This window comes from Phaethon aethereus (genome assembly GCF_964289735.1).
Source record: "Phaethon aethereus genome assembly, chromosome: 6".
Lineage (NCBI taxonomy): Eukaryota > Metazoa > Chordata > Aves > Phaethontiformes > Phaethontidae > Phaethon > Phaethon aethereus.
In genome coordinates, this window is record NC_138580.1 from 21,983,539 (window position 1) to 22,006,164 (window position 22,626).

The window sequence follows — 22,626 nt, forward strand, 5'->3', positions numbered from 1 at the left end:
GACCTGGTGTTACATGCTGACTCACCAGCACCAGCACAAGGCAGGCACTATAGCAGTATCTATTACACTGATTAAAGCTGCCACAGATGCCATTTTCAACTTTTTCAACTTTCAATCTCAATTCAGCAAGTGTTTGAAAGAGGGTTTTATTTGTTCTTGTTATTTGCAATGCACTTGAGATCACAGCCACTTTCAAATATAAAGTTAATGACATGTATTAAAGACTGATTTAATCTCGTGATGCCTGTTGGTCACTGTTAAGTCAGGCTGTAGTTTGACACACATTTCAGCTAGTCCTGTTATCAAAAGTCCACCTCCCTAGACAACTTCTGAGCTCTGAACTACAGAAGGATGAATGCCTGGATAGTCATGCAATGCACCTGAGTAACTGAGCAATTCGCAAATTAGTTCCCCCCCTCCGGCTAGGACACAGCAGGTAGAAAACAGAAGAAAGATACATGGGGCATATTTCCCTTTCCCAGAAGACATGTCAGCTTAAACACAAGTCAAATTACTGCCTCAGGTTCTTAATTCAGCTGTCTATACCAAATCTTAACTGCAATTCTCCCACTCTTTATTACTATTTCATTTCTTATATTGTTTTGTTGTTTTCCTATGCTTTTCCTGGCTCAAAAAGTCTACCTGCCACTACTGGGAAAAAATACACCTCATTGATTTTACTCACACATTAATAGTGCAGAAATATAACTAACTGACTGTGGCAAGCTTCACTACCTTTACCGGAAAAGTGCTTCACCTGCCTGCATCAACTTGTCGGCAAAAATTGAGCTATCAGAGTAACCATAGCCAAAGACACCTTGTATCTGAGCGTTGGTGACTTTTTCTTTCCAAAGAGAGTATTTGCAAAACAAAAATAAACAAACAGAAAGCACCCCATGAGAGATAAGGGATTATACTTCAGTCAGGAACATATTAATTTCAGACTTGCAGTTCTGAAGAGCCCCTATCACACACAGAGTGGTAAGCCTCCACAAACTCCACTTATTTGGCTGAGAGAGAAAACATTCACTTAAAATACACTGTCAGAGGAAAAGCTCGCAGCAGGACATCCAGGTGAATGCCCCAGAGCGTTCTTCAGATTCATGTCACTTTAGTCAGCTCCAAAGCCGTCAGAGCACTTAAAGTCTCTCCCTCACCCCTCTGCTTCTCCCTCCCTTGTGCTAGCACAACTGTTTGTGCACTGCATCAGGAAATGTGTCCGGGTTAAAAGCTAACTTCTTTTCAGCCAGGTTATTCCTGATCCAGTTTCACTGAGCAGCCGCACAAAAACGTGTTGGCCTAAGGGCAGGTGGGTGACAGTTAATAAGCAACTGCGAGGCGGCTCCTTTCGGAGCTTAGCTGCAGCGCCCACAGGGCCGGGTCCAGCTCCCAGTGACCAGGCAGGTGCCGCAGCTCTGTGGGTGCTTCCCCGGGGCCTCCTCCACGGACACCCCGGCTATGGCTGTTTGAGGGGTTGGGCATAACACACGAGGCTGTCCCAAAGGGCTATCCAGGGCAGAAATGCAAACAGTTTAGAAAATCTATTCAATCAAATAAGCCATTCTATAGAATATTCTTTGTTTTATAAGTGTTGAGTTTTTGTTTGTTTTAAAAAACTGGAGGTAAGGGAATGGGGGAAGATACCCAGTCAGGACAATACTAAGGACAGGAACTTTTTCCTTGGCTTGTGGGGTTAAGTTACATTTAGCTTACAATAGTGAGAACACAGGACATTGCAGGAAACAGAGTATTGAATTTCAGGAGTTTGGCAGTTTGTGTAACCTTAGTATTATTTAAACTCCCTCCCCCACTGCCTTTCTATTTTAATTGACACTGGCCCAAATCCTAAGTCTGCTTACGTGGGCACACCAGGCTTGCTGTATTTTCCACTTCTCTGAAGGACACACAGCTGAGAATTTGTAAGGGGTGCCTTCGCACACCATCCGTAGGCACTCAGCAGCAGGATTTTACAAAACAGTATGTTCAGAGGGCAGAGTTTTAGAACATCCCTGTGCCAATGGAAACTGTTTGATCAGAAAAATAAGTGACTGAAAACTGAGCAGACTCAAAAACAGTGTTAACAAAAAGCAAAAGCATTCTAAGTATTACCAACTGAAATAAAAATGTCAGTACAGTTGTAACAAGAGTTTTGAAGGTCAATGATGCCCTTTTCCAGAAAAACATCTCTATTTTTTAAACAAAATTTTAAAATCTGTTAGAACTGAGTCAGAGTAAGTATACTTCCCCTCACAGAAAAAAAAAAAAGTATTAATTATGTATGTGTATGCACACATAAAAGGAATCCCCCCTTTTTTTTTTTTCCACCCTCCCAACTAGGAACTCAGAAAGCCAGAATTTATGTTCAGATCAAAACAGATCAGCAAATAAAAGAAACAAAATCTGAACACAGAAAAGCAGAAATTGACTTGTGTTAAAAAATAAAAAATACGGTATGGACAGTTGTCTTTGTACCACAAGAAAGCAATATGGGACCAAAAATTCGAGACCTGTTGCCTCATTTGGCAGACAGTGGAGACATGTCAGCAGTAAAGATATTCAAGCACTTGCTAAGGTAACTTTGTACAAGCTGGTAACTAACTACAGTCATTTCTCTAGACCACCTGGATATCTCCCGCAGATTTTTGGCAGTTTTGTCTGGTTTTATTTGTTGTAATTTTTTAATTTTTAATTCCCATTATTACTTCAAATTCTAATCATAAAAGATCACATTTTGACCATTTTATATTACAATGATTAGTATTTCTCATTTTACAGAAATGTTCTTTATGGGCTGTAGATGTTACTACATCATGCACAGCATCTCAGCTTGATCTGTTCTTTCTAAACAAAGTTCAGAATTTATCTTTTGAGTTTTTAGTTGACAGAAGTCTCACTACCTCAGAGGTAGCTTCCACTACCACAATCTTCTTTTAAAAACCACAACAATGTCCCATACAAGCTGTTACATAAACTGAAGGCAAATGCCATCAATCACCAGCGGAAGAGCATTTTGGGTCCTCCACTGTAAACAAGCCATTTTCTCTGAAGAAACTGGATGGACCATACCCTCTGTATCAAATTCAAGATATCTTTTGCACTGGCAATTCCCTGCTGAGGAGATCATTTCCTTCAGAGGCAGGAATTTCTGCATTAGAAAAAGCCCACAGTCTCTAGGCAGTAGTATAACCTGTGGAACAGAAGAGAGTGTTCTCACTTTTAGAATGGTTTTGCATCCTTCAACTCTTGTTATGCTGCCTATATATAAATATGCATTAGTTTTATAAGCACCTTACTAGGAGCATCAGAAAGCAAAAGGTTTCATTTATTAACAGTTCTTTGTGACTTTGTCTGGATTGCCATAACCAGCGCAGCGGAAGAACTCTTGCAGTCCCTTTTACAAAGGGCCTCTTACAGGTCCCTTCCTCCTCTGACCAGTGACACAAACAAACGGCATTCCTCAAATGGCTTGTTATGGCCGATCCGGTAAATGCATGTTATTAGCTTTAACAAGAGTTTCCTTGTGTAGATGGCAGTGTAGCTATTCCTACATTTCCCCTCAAAAGTTATCATTACATAATGATCCAACAACTAGTTTTTGATGTTTTGGTACTTTAGACATTTTAAGGAGACCTACTAAATTTTACCTTTATATTTTAAATCAGTGTTTAACCAACGGAAAGTGTGTTAACACAGACAACCAGACAGTAACCTCTTGAAAATCAAGTCTCCACAAACCAAGTTCTCAATAGTTGGTTACTCGAGATTCAAATTTGCACTTCATGTTTTTGTGGCATTAGAAAATATTAGTAAAAAATATATTAGTAAAATATATTTTTAGGGGAAGGGCATACTTCTTTCAGATCCTTTTCTCATTATTGTTCTGCATAACATTCTACCCTCTCTCATGGACCAAGCAAAAAACCCAAAATCAAAACAGAAGATAGTCTCCATGTAATATGTTCCCCTCTGATTTACTTACAAGTAATTCATCCATACTGGTTTGGCATTTTTCTAAGTTGATCCTCTTTATGGCTACGCGTTCTTGCCTGGGTTTGCATAGTGCTGCCTGGACAACTGCTGTAGCACCACTTCCTGAAAAAGGGCAGAAAAGGAACATGGTCTTAATATAACAGGACTTCAAACCAGTGACCAACGTAAGAATCCCACACTGAGGAAGAACTTAAAATCTGCTGTTTATCCTTTTTCAGTGCTTTCCCCACATGCATACCTTTCCATTAGCAAGGCAGCTTGCACACTTCTCAAATAGAAAAGAAAAACCTCAAAGTTTCTGTTCCATACTTCACAAAAAATTCCCACGCCAACAACTTAAAACGATGTGCTCATTTATCACACCTCCACCCACCACCACAATACATGTCATATCATTTGGGAACCATTACACTTTTGTCTTTGGGCACATCTGTTTTAATCAAGAACATTACTTGCACAATTAGCACGATTTAAGACATTACACAGGTGGGCAGGGAGTGTGTGCTTTATCAAAAGTTCTTTCCTTCTGTTCTTTCACGTCAGTCCCTGTTTAACCAGATTTTTGTTCCCAGTATGCAATGAACGGAAAAATATCAGTAAAACTGCACATGCCAAATCTTCTACAGTTTCACCTGTGTTCCTGCTCATTCATCATGATTAGGGTAACTTCCTACAAAAAGCATGCCGATTCTTGTAGAGAGCGCAGGAGGCACACATATCACACCAAAAATAAGTAGATACACGTTGCTGAATGGCCCAGCTGAGAGAGTCATGCTTACTTGACATGCAAATCACCTACGGTCATAAAGCTACACTGATAACAAAGCTTGATAGAATTGAACAAATTTTTGGGAAAGCATTAGAATTATTTTCTTTAGTATGCTTTATTTGCAAACAGCAGGAATAAAAGGTCTTGTTGCTTTTTTTATCAAGCACTCACTGGCTTTGCCCCAGTCAGTATTGCCTCACTAAATTAATGAAATGATTGCAAGTAATATTCAAAAGAGTTTTGCCCGGGTTGCACATCTTGCTGCCACATCAAATACAGCAGTGTGTGCTTCCTCAAAGTAATTACATCATGCTCATTCATGCAGAAATCTAAAATCCCCCGATGAGTAGCTTCTACCTGTAATTCTAAATATTTTAATAGAAATTATGGATTTCTGGTGAGTCACAAATCGAGCAACATGTTACATTGGCCTGCTCATACACTATGTTCTATTTATGCTCAGTAATTGGCATGTCCTAGATGAATACAAATGGTGAACAAAAAGCCTTTTGCTGTCAAGCTCTACAAACATGGATTCAGTTACCAGCCGACTTAAGAACAATTGAGAGCTTTTCCCTCTGCACATCTGAAAACAGCACCGACAATACCTCATGACTGAAAGTTATTGTCCATCTTTTAATTGCTATTTGCTTAGCTATTTTCATGTAGTTTGTTCACATGACATTTTCACTCAAATCACAAAGCTTTTTAACTCAGTGTATGAATTTCATTACAAAATTCTGAGCTCATCTTCAAAAAAAGTCTCAGCAGGAATAACTAGTCATGTGTTTGCAGGATGCAGTCACAGACAAATATTGACATGTCCTGTTCTGTCTGCTTACAGAACAAAGCCTTTAAAAATGCCAGTAACGTAAGTAATAAAAGAATTAAGAGAGATTTTAAAAATTAAATAAGACATCCCAAGGAAGGAACCACCAAGTCAGAACAATTCAGCTCAAGTAAGACTCCTCTATATCACTTTAATGAAGTTCTCATTCAGTAGACATGGAGACACAAATCCTCTCGTTACTTTGGCTATGTAAGTTGAGGCAGGGGGAAGAAACAAAAATGTTTAGCTATTAAGGATATATCAAGGAATGCCTTCGTTCCTGTATCTTGTTCATCTATGCCAGGAGTTTCATCTACTTGTAAGAAACAACCAGATCTTCACTTTCAAAATAAATTCATATACAAAGGCCACAGAAAGGGCAAAAAGAAAAAGCACACAAAAAATTATTCAGCCAACACCGGGATGAAATCCTGACTGCTTCCTCAAGTTAAAGTAAAATGACAGTAAGTAACACTTCAAAATATTTTTGAAAAATTAGATTAAAAAAAAAGTCCTGTCACATCCCTGACCCCACCCCTCTACAGCTTAAGTTCTGTGAGACTCCAAACCAAAGACTGTGTGCTTACTGCAATTTAAAAACTCTTGATTGCAAAATTAATCCTGAGTTATCATTATGTGCAAGTTGAAGATCTAATCCTCTTTTGCCTACTGAAAGAGGATGAGATGCAGGGTTTTAGTACATAAGCTAGAGTTTCAAGTTCATTTATATGAAACCCCTTTCAGTGCATTTCCTTGTGTTTTCTCCTCAGACAGAGATGACTTGCAGTGGGATATTCTTCACCACAAGAATATGATGCAGGAACAATGCAAAAGCTTTCTATGTCAATCTGCCTTGGTTTCTTCCTTCTGCCTTTTGAATATGCAATACAGTATTTTGATAGTAAGGGCAATCTGTGCAGTGTGTATTCACAGTGGGACCTACATAAAAAACCCATTTTAAAAAGCAGTTTCGAGAACTTAAGTAGGAGCTAGGCACTTATTGGCGATATGCCTCCTTCCTCTTAAAAGATGCTCCACTCTCCTCCTCTAGCTCAAAAGGTAAACAACTGGGGATAAAGATGGGGAAAATCTGCAGCTTTCCCATCTGGTCAGAAGACTTCTTTTGTGTCAATGAAGGGATGCCCTTCTCTGGTTTACTAAACAAGTAGAAAGGTGAAATGTTCCAGAGGAGCGTCTGTTATAGACAGGACTACCCAGATAAGCCTTTCAGTTGAGAGACAACAGACTACAAAAACAATGCACTATCATATAGTGAAACAAAATTGTCACAGACAACCATTTAGCATAACAAATTAGGGTCACAGAAAATGACTGCATAGAATAGATTACAGTCAACCATTCCTTGTCAGAAGGCATGACTTCTTCAGGTATGCTGAACCTTATGAGTCTTCCAAAACTTAACCCTCACAGCAGAGAACATACCAAGTACAGTACACCACAATTAAAGCATGGACTGGTTTTAGCATCCAGTCTATTTAGAAAATTGATCTAGTATAATGAAAGCTCAAGTTGGATAAGCCATGAAGCCTTTACATCCAGCTGTCTCTTGCAGAAGAACAAAACAAAGGATTACCAGTGATCAGACTTAGAAAACCAGCTTTGTAAGAAAGATGTTTTTTTCCACTACTGGCAAAGTTGTTCTCCTGCTACAGACAAGTTCTCTTTGCCAATTTTAAAGGTTAGTAGTGAAATAATGCAATTTCAGTCCACATCAAGATGCCTACTACTCCCATTTCACAATGGGCAACAAATCAGAATTTCATCTTGTCCTCATGATTTTTGCTGACATCCTTCTATCTAGTGTAAGCATGCCCTTACAGCCAACCTGTTCCTTCATGCTATGAACCACGCACTCCCTACCCTCCTGCCCTCAGTGCAGTAGAGCCACTAGAAATGTTTTAAACTATTCGGGTTCATGCAACAGAAACCTTCTCAAGAGCTATTACATATGGCCACACTTCTTCTGAAAACCCAAAAGCAGTTTTCTGCATTCCACTTTGCACATGCTTCACAGAAAGCATATGAAAACCTCACAAACACAAATACTCATCCAGGATTTAAGCTTAACTGAGTACGTTCCTCCAAGTTGTTCTAAATCTGACATAAAGGGGTGGGTTTTTTAGTAGCTCAGTGTTACTCTACAGTATTCCAACACAAACCTCTTCTAAAGATTTCTGCATTCATTAGGTCTCTTCAGACACTCTACCCAAGGACACCTTCCTCAAGCCCATGGTTCTTCTACCTACTCTCTAAAGTAGATGTGTTTTGTTGGTAATGGCAAATTTTTTTGTTGACTGGGTATCTGAAGTGTTAGCAGTCATAACTGAAGAACACTAAATACCTTATTTCAGAATCTATACAAACTCTTACATACCCACCTATACTATCTGCCTTTTACACACCTCTTCTGCTCCCTCAACATACAGAAACCTCCTATTAAATGTAGCTGATATGTGCACACAAATTTTAAGTCAGCCTTCAATCCAAGACTAAATTGTAATTCTCTTTTAAAGAAGTCATTACTAAATGGAATAAAATTTATTAAAATGGATGAAGCAGCTATGAAAGTAATTTTATTAAATCTTTCAGACAGTCCAGTTCTGAAGAACAGGGTCCCCTAGGTAATTCTTAAATGCAGCTCATACGCAGTGTAACTGCAGGATTCCTTTTGCATGGAGCAGAACAGACTTATGCACACAAACCATGCCTGCATAAATGCAATCTGTCTTAGGTTTCCAATCATAAAAACATGGGTTTTTTTTAATGTGCTTACATACAAGCTTTGAAAGCTATCTTATATATATTGTATATGTTGTATATTGCATGCAATACTGTGTAGCATATTTCCAATATTATTACATATATTATGAACTGATCAGTACTTCAACATATTCCATAGCAGCATTATGCAGAACTAGTCTCTTTGGTCTCAGAAGAATCAAGCCTGTTGGTGGTAAAGCAATACTTTTGGTTAAGAAACAGAGAACAAAGAAAATTTAATTTCTTTCGGTTTCTAGCTTTTACCCCACAATACTCTAGAGATCTTTCAGTCTTACTCATTTTCTTTCATATTACTTCCATTGATTAAAAATAAATTATAAAACAGGTCATTAAAGTTCATTTAGACCACCATACTACACTCTAAAACTTTCTGAAACTTCACTTCTTCACAGAAAATTAACTCATGATTTCTCTCTCCATCTTCACATGACATAAATGCCTGTGTTCTTAAGAACTTTGGGATAAGCACATAAATACAATTTACTAGCAATTCCTGTCTGCCTTGTGTTCTTGATTCATGCTGGGATCAAATCTCTCCCCTTATAACTCACTAGGATACTAGTTTGTTTATTCTAGTCATTAGGTTTATGATATAACTCACTTAAAATACACTAATTGTTCTATGAAATCTATGCCCATACATAGAACTGCTACTTCTGCATTTTCATCATTCAACAATTAATCTCATTAATTCTTCATTGAGCTATACAAAATTAATTTGTTCTGCAGTTGGACATTTAAAAACCATCATCACCATTATGGCTATAGAATCACTGGGTTATTCAATTGTTGCATTTACCTTTTTGTGGAAGAGTAGCTTACACAAAGTCTCTGAGATCTAGCTTACCTCATACTACTTTTCAAAAGCAGGTTGCAAAAACAATCCAGGAAAAAACTCTCCAAAGATGATAAATGCCTACAGATACTTCTGCGACCCCACTGAAGTGTTAGAGAAATAGCCTAAATATCCATGTCAAGATTATTATGCATTATAGAAAAATCTATAAGAGGATTTCTATGCAACTATTGAGCCAACCTGTATTAAGGCTAAGATACAGCAAGCCTGAGCATTAACCAGACATCATATACTCCATGCAGGAAAAAAAAAGGCAGGGGGATTCACAATCTGCAATAAAACCCCACATACAAGAAAAACAGGGACAGGAGGGAATGACTAGTCTTTTTGAACTATTCCCCCCCCCCACATCACTAAAATAGTAAAAGGACTGGTTAATATCAGATATTTTGGCTAGATAAATTACAGGAAATATTTTGAGGTTTGCAATGCGGTACTATGTTACAACTCCCTCCCTGTCAAATCTGCAGAATAAATAGAAATAAAGAAATTCTTCTGCCAAAAGCACGTGACAGCAGAAATATACCTCCTTGAACACAGAGGTTTCTAGCATCAGAGTACTACAAATAACTATCAATCACAAATGAATTATTCAGAAAATAAGACAAATTAATGCTGTGCAAGAAAGTGGAGAAACTGTACCAATGATCTGGAAAATGTAAAAGTCTGCCTTCCCCTCCACTGGTGAGCCCAGACACACTATGTTGCAGGAAATCTTCTGAAATGTCTGTCTTGTCTGAAGAATAATCAGCTATCACCACCAGCCATGGTTAAAAGAATTTTAGAAGAGCTCTACTCTGACTGGCAAAGGTATTAAAGAAATACGTGGCTAGAAAGTGAAACCAGATATATTTAGATTAGACACAGGTTTATTTAATAGTGACTGTGTTCAGCTTTGAAATAAAGTATGGGCCTAAGTGATGGCTTTGTGCTTTCAGATACTTTCTTGGTAAGGAGACTTCTGCCTAGGGCCATACAGAGCTCAGCACTTGTCAGCTTGGTACAATGCCATCACCGCACTAAGTTCAGATTGGAAAGTCCAAGGATGACCATTAATGTTCAGCGCATTCACGTAAAACTGGCAATAAGCACACAGTTAGGAAAGGGAGGAAAGAAAAACAGAGACTATGCCTCCTTCCACCTCACAACTGCCCCCTCCCTCTGTTCCCATCTCGGCTCTCCCAACAGAGATGGAGAAGTGCTGATGTTAAACCCCAGCCTGACAGATTCTTTTTGTTTGTTTTCGTTGTCAGATAGGCTTTAGTGCAAGTCTACTGAAACAAGTAAAATAAACGAACCACCAAAAATATAGCTGCTGTGCTTGTTAAGCACATGGGAGAAACAACAACTTATAGGTGGATCAGGATCACATGTTCTGTAGAAGCTCAGTAGAAATAAAGCCATGCCTCATTACTAGAGAAATACATCCTGTTACTCCACACAGTCACCTCACATATTTCACACAGTCTTGCCTTTGAAGCTACAGCAGTAAGACAGTCAGTATCCCAGCTCCTTTACCAGTTTTCCAATCCAATATACTATATTTAGTGCAGAACATGGTTTTATCCCCTTGGGTATCACAATTAGTGTACGAAGTGACAACAACACAGCAGAGACACAGAAACAACCTACCTGACAGCCCTGCATTTCAACACTAGGAAACTTTTAGCCCTATCAATCACAAAAATAAGCTAAGGTACATGACAAAAACATGTTCTTGCCCTTTTTTTAAGAAGGTATCTACAAAGGAATTCAAGTCTTTTGGGTAAGATAAGGTGCTAAAAAAGTTGAGGATCAACTTCTGTAAGTGCAGCAGAAACAGTCACCACAATGCTTCTCCTTTTGCCTGTCTCTGAATAAGGAGCTGTACTCCAAATACACCTTGGTATTTGACACTGGAAGAAAGGTGTAGATGTGTTGTGAAGGAAAGTGGAGTGATGCCAAACATCCAGGCAGCTTAATGCCCATCTGTGTGTGTCATCACCAAAAGTACCTTTTAACTAAGTACCCCATGGCCTTGAGTCTTCTTACAGGCTAGTCGTGGAGTTCACAGGGAGCCTGGTGCATTTCCAGATCTAGTATAGCATCTTCCCATTCATTAGCAATCCACACCAAGGAAATGACAGCATCACAGCATGTAAGGAAAACCTAAACAAAAGCAGGCCACTTTCAGCAAGTATTATCTCCTCCCTGACTTGTCATTTAAAATGGATGAGTTGTCTAAATAAAAGAGTTGAAAGGGAACTATAGCAACCCAAATTAGACTGTCTAGGCAAACCCCATATTATAAACACTACTGAAGATTAAATTCCTTTTGCTCTGCTCCGTTTCTCAAATATCTTCATAAGAAGCATTATTCATAAAGTGAAAAAAGTGTATATAAAAAAAAAATCCACAGTCATCCCTATGTCAGAATTTGCAGTCATCAGAACCGGAATTTGCCTTGTGGAGGTGTCAGGACAAGACTGGTGTGACCAGTAGGTACCCCCTGCTCCTGACCCCTGGCTATGTGGTTAGCATAACTAACACCATTTTATAAGGCAAGCAGCCATTCTCTGTGACTGAGCGGGTCACATGTTCATTCTCTTTCTCCTTATTATCAGGCCCTGAAGGTCCTGTGAACCAACTAGACAAACCAAACAAATTTCTTCTTCCCCTTCCTACCAGCCTCAAGATTCCTGGGCACCAGGCCAGTTACTCCCTGCCTCACCGGCCTTGAATGTCCCAGGCATGTGGCCAGCCTGGTGGTGGTGATGACCCCGTCACAGAGCACAGAGCACTGTCCATTAAATCAAGCAGTTATAAGTCCTGAGCGTGGAACTTGGAGTGGAACTGCAGCTGGACAGTGAGACTCGTGACCACTGGTGGCCAGGGATGCCTCCACCATCAGCTGCTTCCTCTGAGGACTGACTGACTTGTATGCTTTTACATGATTTTCAAGTCTGGATTATGATTGTTATATTGATACAGCAAACCATGTACTAAGATACTTGACCTGATCTACAGAGGGTCCAGGTGGTTAGAAGTAGTAAGTTAAGTTGTATTATAAATTCTGTATTACACTAATTATAAATTGTACTATACTGATTCTGCTTGTAGAAACCCTGTGCCATTCTAATCATGAGTTCTGTGCCATACTAATCATATCTTCTTAAGAAAATAAAGCTTTAATTGTAACTACGTTTTAGTGCCATCATCATTCTGCCAAGGATCCCTAAAAGAAGCTGCCTGTCCCCTTACTGTCAGATGACAAATGGTAAGCTTGATTAACAGACTGTTGGGAGTAAACACATGTTATTTTCTGGTGCAGAATTTACTTTTCACACACCACAAAATTATCCTGCTCACGTGTGCTAAAAAAAAAAAAGAAGGGTATGGGGGAGGAACAACCAACACAGAGAAAACAATAAATAGAACTGAACCTAAAACAAACAAGTACACAAGCTGAAAACATTCAGTTCTGACCCCAAAACACATCTAATCTCTCCTAAAATATGCTACTTAAAACCTACAATATATCAATTTGAATGGGCATCAAATGTAAACAAAGTATCTCTCTTCCAGTTCACAGAATCTATGTTTTCCTCACAAGTCCCACGGCTTTCAGGCCTGCTTGGAGGTATCTTACCATCACTTTATGTACCTAGGCCACTTATGCTCCCTTCACTACCATTTCTCCAAGGTTGCGATTATGAAGGAATTAAGAGCTTAATGAACTAAAGCAGTGAAAAGTCAAGTTCTATACCTGGAATGATCTCTCCTCTCAATCACATTACCTTCCATATGAGCTGCCATTGTTAAAAAGAAAAAAGTGAAACAAGGCATTATGTGTAAGAGTAAAATAAACTATATTCCATTTCAGTATTAATTTTACTATAATTTACAAGAGTTGCAGAACAGGAACTGGGAATTCAATGCCACCAAAAAATACGTATCAGGTCACAGAGCAAAGAGGTTGCTTAGCTGTACTCACCTAACGAACACCTAAAATGCCTCCCCTTTAATATCAGTATATAAAGGTAACTTGTGAATTCACCAAACTTATGGTCTAGAAGATATGTGTACCATTGAACAATGAGTACCATTATACATAACAGTCCATTACTTAAAGAGATTTAAAGGAATACTTTTCTTTGGGCATGATGAAAAACAACTAACCAAATAAACCCATTTGAGCCCAGCACCTAGGGGAAAAAAGGGAAGATCTGCTCTGTTAGGTTGCCATTAGGTTAGATTACATAAAAGAATATGCTGGCAGGAGCGTGGATCATCTGTAAAGGTTCTCTGAAAGGACACTTGAGAAGCCCAGAACAAAGAACTGAGACACCCGTAATAATGGCACATATGTAAGAGGTATGATTATCTGTTAAACTAGCTCACAAGACAGCGGAGGGAGAAGAGCTCTCAGGCACCCGAGCTCTTCTCCAATTCACATTAGTTTTGTAATCGGATTTGCGCTGGCTTCCTGTGAAACACAAAAGAATCCAACTTCACTCATACTGCAAATTTGTTAGGGAAGAAAAAACAGACAAAGTAGCAGCCAAAGAACTTGCAGAAGGCTTTTTCACCCACGCTTCCGCTGCGCTTGCGGCACAGTCGGCAGCACAGCTGTGCTGCACGGCCACCCGGCCAGCACGCTGCAGGCAGGAATCAGCTCCTGGTGTACAATCACACTGGGGCCATCGTGTGATAAGGAGAAATGCGGATGTACTGTACTCGACGTGAATGAATCCAACAAATCCCTATTCATTCTGCATTTTCCCAACAAAAGGCATAAAAAAGAGTTGAAGAATACGACTTCGTTTAAGAATTTATTACAAACACTAAAATGGATTGTCTGTTGTGTTGTTATCCATTCATCCTCACAATGTAGGTCAGATTTTCAGGTAATAATGTAAACCTCTTTATTCCGATTTTTCTTTTTTTTTTTTTTACTTACAGTTTTACCAAAAACTTGCAATCAAATTCACAGAACCAAAAGCCATACAAAATAACATCTGTGTAAAACAGACAGTTTCTTGCTGTTTTAATATGCTGTGGTTAGGTCAAAGACTACAAAAATGATGTAACTGGTTTTAGTTTAAACTTTTTCTTGTCATTCATACAGTGTTACACAGAAAAAACAACCCTGAAGTATGTGTAAGAGGTCTTCGCATTTTTTGTTTTTACAGGGTTTGATAAAACTAGATGAATTTTGCTCACATATTGGGAGAATAATAAATTTGTTCTTACCAGGTTAATCTAAAAGTGTATTTTTCACATCATTGCTTACAATAGACTTTTTTAAACACTTTTTTTTTTAAATGACAGACTTCAAACTATCTGTTATCAAAAGAAGAAAAAAAAAACAACCAAAAACCATAATTCCAGGGCTCTTGGAGAAGAGGGGGTTTCCACATGAAATATGAGAGATCCTCCCTCTACCTAATTAGCCCTCCAGAAAGCATACCAGCAAGGGCATTTAATTTTTCCTTCATTGAGCAGAAGAAGCATAAGCACGTCACTCAAACACATGCACCACAAAAAGTAGCTTTTTTCTACTTTCGTTTGAAAAGCTGCTAAAATAAATTTCCCTATCATTCAGTCAGCTGCACAACAAAAGAATATCGGGTAATAAATCTCAGTTTAAACCAAAGAAGCTTATCTAGAAGAGAAAGGGAAAGCCAAGATCATTCTTCCCTTAAAAATTTTGTATCCAAATTTATTGTTTCAAAAGTCTAGAGTTTATCCTAGAGTGAACACAAGAGTTTCACAGGAAAATCTTAACAGTAATACTTGAAGTATTAAAAAGACTAATAATGCAATTCAGAAATACATGTACCAGGATGCAGTTCTTACTCAAGGGCAAAGCCTCCCATCAGACACAAGAGAAGTTAAAAATTACAAAAGAGTAGAAAAAATTGAGGAATAAGCAACAGAGGATAAAGTAATTGAACTTAAAGGGAAATTCAAAAAAAGAGCACCAACCTGCACTTAGTAGAATTTGGTTGCCTGTACATTTGCATTTCAGTTTAGAGCAAACAGGGTGGTTTTGAAGTGAATACCCTCTCCTTGATCTTCCTCACAGAGCTTTAGTTTGCTTTGCAGAGTGGTTCTTGTGTGTGCAAAATAAATTCCTTTTGGAAGAACCTGAGCTGGAAGTTCTGCTCCAGCAGAAACATACTCTAACCCTGAAAGGTGCAATGGTTCAGGCCGGTCTTTGGATATTTTCAAAAAACAAGGACAGCTAGGATGGTTGATCCAAGGAACTCATGTACATCTTGTTCGAAGTAGAACTCCAAAGCCAAATACATTGTAGAGGCCTCAACATTAACTGATTCATGCCCCTTATTTGCTCCCATTTCACCACAAACTTACAGATGTAGACACAAATATCGAAATTCCAACGCGAAACCAATTTGTAATCCACAAATATTCTCCAAATCTGCCTTTCTGTTAGCAGGGACACTTTTGTCAGAGTCTAAATTCTTCCTAAATTTAAGATGTTCTTTGAAAGAACAAAGCCCCAACCAAGTATTTTTCTTCTGTTTAACATAAAGATACCACCAAAAATTGTTTCAAACCATGGAATCACAGAATCATTTAGGTTGAAAATGTCCTCTAGAGATCATCTAGTCCAATCCCCCTGTTCCAACAGGGTTAGCTAAAGCAGGTTGCCCAATAAGGTTTTGAGAATCTCCACAGATGGAGACTCCACAACCTCCCCAGGCAACTTGTTCTAGCATTTGATCATCCTCAAAGTTTTCATGTGTGAAGATTGAGATTCATCATTTTTAATTTATGTCCATTGCCTCTTGTCCTGTCTGTGGGCACTACTGAGAAGAGTCTGGCTCCTTCTTCTTCATTCCTTCCCATCAAGTATTTATACATATTGGTAAGATCCTCCTGAGCCTTCTTTTTGCCAGAGTGCATAGTCCCAGCTCTCAGCCTCAAACGAAAAATGCTCTAGTACTTTAATCATCTTTGTGGCCACAGATATGATGAAGTTTTGCAGGCTCACACCTCAAGTACAAAGCTGAGGAAAATCTCTCTTAAGAGAGATTCCCTGAACAGGTTTAGCTTGTCCAAGCTGAAACACAAGCAGCAGGGCTAAGGTTTCTACTGTTTCCCATGTCCATCTTACGTGCCTGTCCAAACCTCATACAGCCACCACCAAGAAAAGCCCTACAGTAACATTCTCTGAATAACATATCTGGAAGAAACTGCTATTTTGAGCTACAGCTGTCTACACAACAAAGATCTATAAGGAAAAAAAGTTCAAAATAAATCACCTTTTTGTATTAAGAAAGGAAAAAGTTAATCTAGCAGTTAATTTGAATCATACTCTACCACAACAATGGCATCTTATCATACCAAATATAGGTGTATGACCCTGCCTCAGAAACAAATCTTTTCCTTCCAAGTTCACAGATGTAAGGAAATGTCTTTCTCCAGCACTCCTCTAACACACCACCAGTTCTTCCTAATAAAATGCAAAAAAAAAAAAAAAAGCAAAACCCCTTTCCTACCGTATGTTCTACTATAATCTTTAAATACACTGTTACATGGACAGATTTTTTTTTCCCTTAAGATAAATGGCAAGATCTAATTTTTAGTTAAAATATTTTCAGGAAAGAAACATGCATTGTGATCATTTCATTCTCCCTGTTGTTTCATCATCAATACAGAAACCATTATTCAATATACATACAAATCCTGCTATCTGGAAGGTAAATCCCACAGTGGAAATGGCTCTACATAACCACATGAGAACTTGATATCTGGTATTCACTGTGGGACCAAAAGTTACCTTACCAGGGTATCATCTGAGCTCCACAGAACTCTGCTTAAGTTCACTTCACCTTATACAAGCAGGATAAATTGAATATTTGCTATGTGGAACCAGATTTCCTGCCTAGAAGAAAGCTGTTAAAAGAGGATTACTGTCATTTCTGAAGTAGCACTATAAACAAATGCTGGTGTTGATTTAGTTGGCATATTTTATTGTTTCTCATTTAGTTTGAAAGCAAACACTTGGAACAATTCTAATACCATGAATGCAATATTTTCCAAGTCTTCCGGATGTCACCACATAGCGCATCATTCTTTTCAGAGAATGAAGAACAGCAATCTACCAAAACAAAGGCAGTATTGCTACTGCACTGTTATGAAGATCTCTAATTAATACTTCAGTGTTGAGTTATAAAGCATCTTCAGCTAGTTCACCCCAACAGAACATGCCTACTAGAATTTGAGTCCACAATGGCCACACACTACAAGCAAAAACTTACTTAGTTCTCACCCTGCTTCTCATGAAGCAATGGAAGAGTTGGAGCAGTAGAAATGCAATCATATCATTAAATTTTCATCAAGTGATTCTAATCTAATTCTAATGAAATTCCTATTACTAGTCTGAAGTGGCTCAGTGGCTGGAAGCACAAGACACAAACAGGAATAAATTATAAGTTTAAATTCAGTGCAGGTAATAAAATGTCTTCAAACCAAAGAAGTGAGAAGGGAAAAGCAACTTTAACACTGAGTTGTGATCCATCTGAATATGTTTCTTCCCAGAAGTCTAAAGCAATAGCTCAAGCGCATGATCTTGTCCATATTACTCCTACAAGAGAAACCAAGTAAATACACAACATTTTTCTGGTCTGTTAAATTAACTATTTTTGTACCACTACCCTGAAGCAGGTATACCTGGCACATAGTTTGCTTGCACCTATAATAATTTGTTCCTATTAAGAAAATCCCCAGACATTCAACATTGATCTTCACCTTCGAGACCTTTAAATTCACACTACTTCTGAAAGCATGACTAGGAACACAGAAAACCTTCCAATTTTCAACCTAGTCCTCATTTCTCCTTAAGTGTGGTAGCATAGAGCAGCTTAAAAGCTATGTAACATAATCATTACATCAGCCTTATAGGACATCCTCAAGTTTCACCTATATTTTTACTTCTGATCAGGATACCCCTGAGGCAGTTAGACATCCACAGGAATAATTAGGCTAGTAAAACTATTCCGAAATTGTTAAACATAAAGACAAAGGATTAATGGAGACAGCTAATTTATCATACTGGGGTTTCACCAAACTGTTGAGTAAAGTCACATACCTAGTCAATACCTAGGAGCAAAGGACTGGGGATATTAACTCCATCAATGCCACAAACTTAATCCTTCGGTTAACAGCCAAACAACACTGTTCAAACTTTTCACTGAGCTTCTCTTGGGAGCAAGCTGCAGAACTGCCACGAACAGCAACCCTGGAAAATCGCACCTGGGAATTGTTCAGAGGGACTCTTTAAAAACCCACCATGTTCATCAGCATTGTCAGCATTTCACCACTGACATCAAAAACGTCTACAAAACAATCAACAGTCAACTGAAGCCAACCTAAATGCCACGAGGCATGCACACTTCTCCATGAAAATTAAGCTTCTTCCCCTTCACTGCCATCCCCCAACTATCTATTCTCTCCTGAAAGGCAACCAACCCTCATATAGTAACTCTGACTTGACAGCAGTTTCAGGTAAAATTAGGTTCCTTCAGCACTGTCAGGTACCACATGATTGCTTGTTTCTCCCTGTCTGCTCTCCCTGTTTTCCTCATTACCATGTTTTCTGTCCCAGTTTTTTTGGGGGGGGTGTTGTTTTTGGTTTTGGGGTTTTTTTGTTTTGTTTTTTTGCTTTGTTTTTTGTTTTGTTTTTTTTTCTCCACATCTTTTTAGTTTAGCACTTCTAGTCCCCCCAGCCGTGTGTTAAATACCACAGCATGGTCTCCAGCCAGAAGCACTGTGGAGGAGGAAGCAGATGACAGGAGGAAGAGCCACCGCACAACCCTAGGGTAGACAAGGGAGGAGCACAGCAGCCAAACCCCACGAAAGAAGACAAGAGACAAGCATTCATCATGTACTGGTTGCTTCCATTATGGAGTTGATTGCACAACCACACAGAACCTAGTACAGTGCATATAGAGACTGATATAAGAAGGAAAAAGAAAAGTTTTAAAGCAAATTCTTCTCTCAAGGATTTCGTACCAGCATTGATTCATTCTGCCACTGCTGGATGATAACGCTCTTGCACCCACAAGCTTGCACCCACATGTGACGCTCATGCACACCCAAAGACCTTCAAACTCAGCAAGAAATAGTGAAATCTAGCAGAGTTGTCAGGATTTCATCCTACGAGCAAGGCTGTGTGGCAAAAGGCAGAAAAAAAGTAAAAATCCACTCATTCAAAAGAGCTAATTATTTATTTACACAGGGTAAGCAGTATCAACTTCTGTCAATTGTAATTTCCTTTAGGGGAAAAAAAAATTTTTTAAAATCTCACTTTTAATTTTGGGCAGCAGTACATTTCCTAGTGACATATTTGTCTTCCAAGTTCTGCAAGCAGATTGCTCCGCTGCTGCTGCTGCTCAGCAGTATCTCAGTGACTTCAGCAAACCCAAGAAGTTAATGAGAATAACTAACTTTACTTGATTTTTAAGGTCCATTCTTTAAATGCCAAGAATTGCTATTATTACTGGAAATAACACCTGCTTCTATCTACTGCTCCTTACAGTTCTGGGTTATTTTGGAAGGGAGGAAAGGGGGAGAGAGAGAGAGAACCAAAAGGGTCATACAAAAATGAAATATGGCCTACACATGTAGCCACTATATCAGCCACTCACATCTCCTTTGCATGGAGAGCTCACTGGTTTTGTCCCTCAAGCCAGTCAGAACAGATGTGGGTTTGTTTAGATTTAACAAAGAGAATGTCCATTTGACAAGCAGATTCTGGAAAAAAAAACAACTGGTCTCTGACCTAAGGGAAAGTGATTCTTCACTGAGAGGGGGGGAAAAAAAAAAAAAGTAAAACAGTTCTAATGTTGTTTCAGAGCAACATATGACCCAACCTAAGTCGCTCTCCCAGGTCTGAACCTGGCCCCTGCTATCAAAGTACCTTCACAATGCTGGTCACAAAGTAGTGGTCCCACTTTGAAGATGCAAAGCCTTGCTGTTGTAAGGCTTAGTTAGAATCAAAATCATGCAATCCCCTCAAATTTCCACACGCTCACCAGCAGAACTGCTCCTCTTCTAGCACTCAGGCAACTCCTGTGGAGCCAGGACCTTCCAGGTCTCAGAGGTTTTGGACCCTTATCTGTAGGAAGAATTTGGATGAGGGGGGAGAGAGAAAGCATAGGGACAGGGGGCCAAGCATAAAGGAGGCAGGCAGGGTCCAAGAACAGGAAAGTATACCATACTTTCTGTAAATTATCATTACATAGCACCAGCCAACTGCCTGATGTGTTGATTATGTGCTCCTTTACCCTTCCAGTTAACAAATTACCTTTAAAATGAGCTTTATTTGCTGGTTATTTGCAATTGTGACAAACCCAAAGCAAGTTATGCATGATTTTCTTTATTTTCACGACATTCAGGTTCTTGTAAAATATAATTAATCTTCTTCCTCACAAGTCTGAATTACAATTGCAAGAGTTAAATTTTTTTTTGAAGGCACTAAATTATATAACAAAGTTTGATCACTGAGTCACTTACAAAGCCTAACCTCTTAGAAGTAATGAAAACTACAGCCTTGTCTCCAGCCTGGGTACTTCTAATGCAGAAAGTTCATTTTCATTCAAAAAAAGCCAAGACAGAGCTCCCTTCCCCAACACTATCATGCGGAGACAAGGTGAATAATTAACAGCTATGAGTTCTGCCCAGCCTCATTAGCAGCACAGCACTATGAGTGTTCTACAAGGTATTTTTAAATTGCACCATGACCATCTTTAGTCTGACAACTGAATTAAAAGCCACCCCTTACAAAAATACTAAATGGGGATTTAACATTTCTACAGTTCCTTCAAATCATTATTAGCTAAGAGAAAATCTTGGCCAATTATTTCCCAAAATGTAAAATTTTAATTTACAAAATAATACATCTGTAGCTTGACAGGAAGAGTTGAAGTTATGATTACTGTTACAAAGGCTATATTTAATATCTGCATGTACAATACGGTTTGGCTGCTGTGGTAACTTCTAAGATTGGTAAAAAATAGAATTCGATTTGGAGGAGAATTAAGGTAGGCACATTTTCTTTTTACATAAAGTTTTAGTATAAAGATCTTAGGTGGTGTTAAGTATTACTTATCAAATTATGCAGCTTCTTATGCAAGAATTACAGGGGTTTTGGAAATAAATTTCTGCAAGAGCAAATATCAAAGTTTACCACTGCTTTAGTTGCTACAGTGTGGTATTTCACTGAGTACAGTCCAATCTAATTTGCAGCATATATATAAAAACTACTGCAAAAGAAAGCCCTTAAACAGCTTTCTTCCACTCAAAAAAAAAAAAAAATAATCCTGATTAAGCACAGGGGTAAGAAATTTTGGAAAGTGTGAATGAGACACAAGCACCTGATTAATAGAACAACACAGAACTTTAATTTTACCTCTAACTACACAGAGGCTTTTCAAAACAGCATATACCATGCTTACAGGCTTGAACATCAGTTTCTGGGCATTATAATTAGATATCTCCCTATAGAGTCAAAGATCTCTGATAACAACAAATACAGGAGAGTCTATTCTCTGTCAGACAAAGAGCTATTAGCAAACCACATGCAGCAGGGGAAAAAAAAATAAATAAGTAACATTCCATAGAAACACCAACAAAGACCCCAGCGCCATTAACACCAGAGTGGCTCACAGACTTACAATAAGAACTATAAAATCAGCAGAACAGTCTCGAATGGTAACCTGTTCTACTCAAAATCCCAACACATTTGACTTCGCAACATTGCGCTTTATGAGGCAACAAACCACAAGATACTTTTGAGCTCAAAGTTAGAAAGGCAAAACTAGATGAAAACCTCAGTTCAACTAAGGTAACTTTTTTAAGGAGTTGCAGTCAAGACAGACAATCCATCACAGAGCTGTAACCCTTTATTTTCCAATTAATTTTGGCTGTTTTCTAGCCAAATTAATTTTCCGAGTCAGCTGCAGCAGAAGAGATGAAAATATAATTTTATAAGGAAAGGTAGCACCTAGCCTAATCGCGACATAATCCGCTGCTTCTCCGTAACAGAATCTTCCTTCCACAGCTGTCAACGCAGGCGGACAAACATTAAGTTACATCTAGCAGAGCATCAACTCCAATGTATTTTTCCAAAAAGAAGGCAAAGCAACTTGTTCATATAAATTTAAGAGACCTTTTTAAAAACAAAACAACAAAAAATCCAAACCAAAACACAAAAAATAAACACAAAACCAACCTAGACTTAATGCTGCTTTGTCTCACCCATGTGATGGAAGCTTCATTACTATTTGAAAGGTACAAATACAATTTTAACACTATACAGTTTTCAGGTTTTTATGTTGATTATCATTTAAACATTTGTTCTGTGAAGAT

At 38.5% G+C, this 22,626-nt stretch overlaps 1 protein-coding gene across 1 annotated transcript in view; it reads right to left on the reverse strand.

Annotated features, from left to right (window-relative positions):
- Positions 1 to 22,626, reverse strand: part of STK39 (serine/threonine kinase 39) — a gene marked incomplete at its 3' end in the record, with an annotated part of 102,428 nt that overhangs the window by 75,537 nt on the left and 4,265 nt on the right. Inside the window, exon 2 of the mRNA XM_082001864.1 lies at positions 3,980 to 4,088. Coding sequence (XP_081857990.1) covers positions 3,980 to 4,088 — 109 coding nt within the window. The remainder of the gene's footprint in view (positions 1 to 3,979; positions 4,089 to 22,626) is intronic.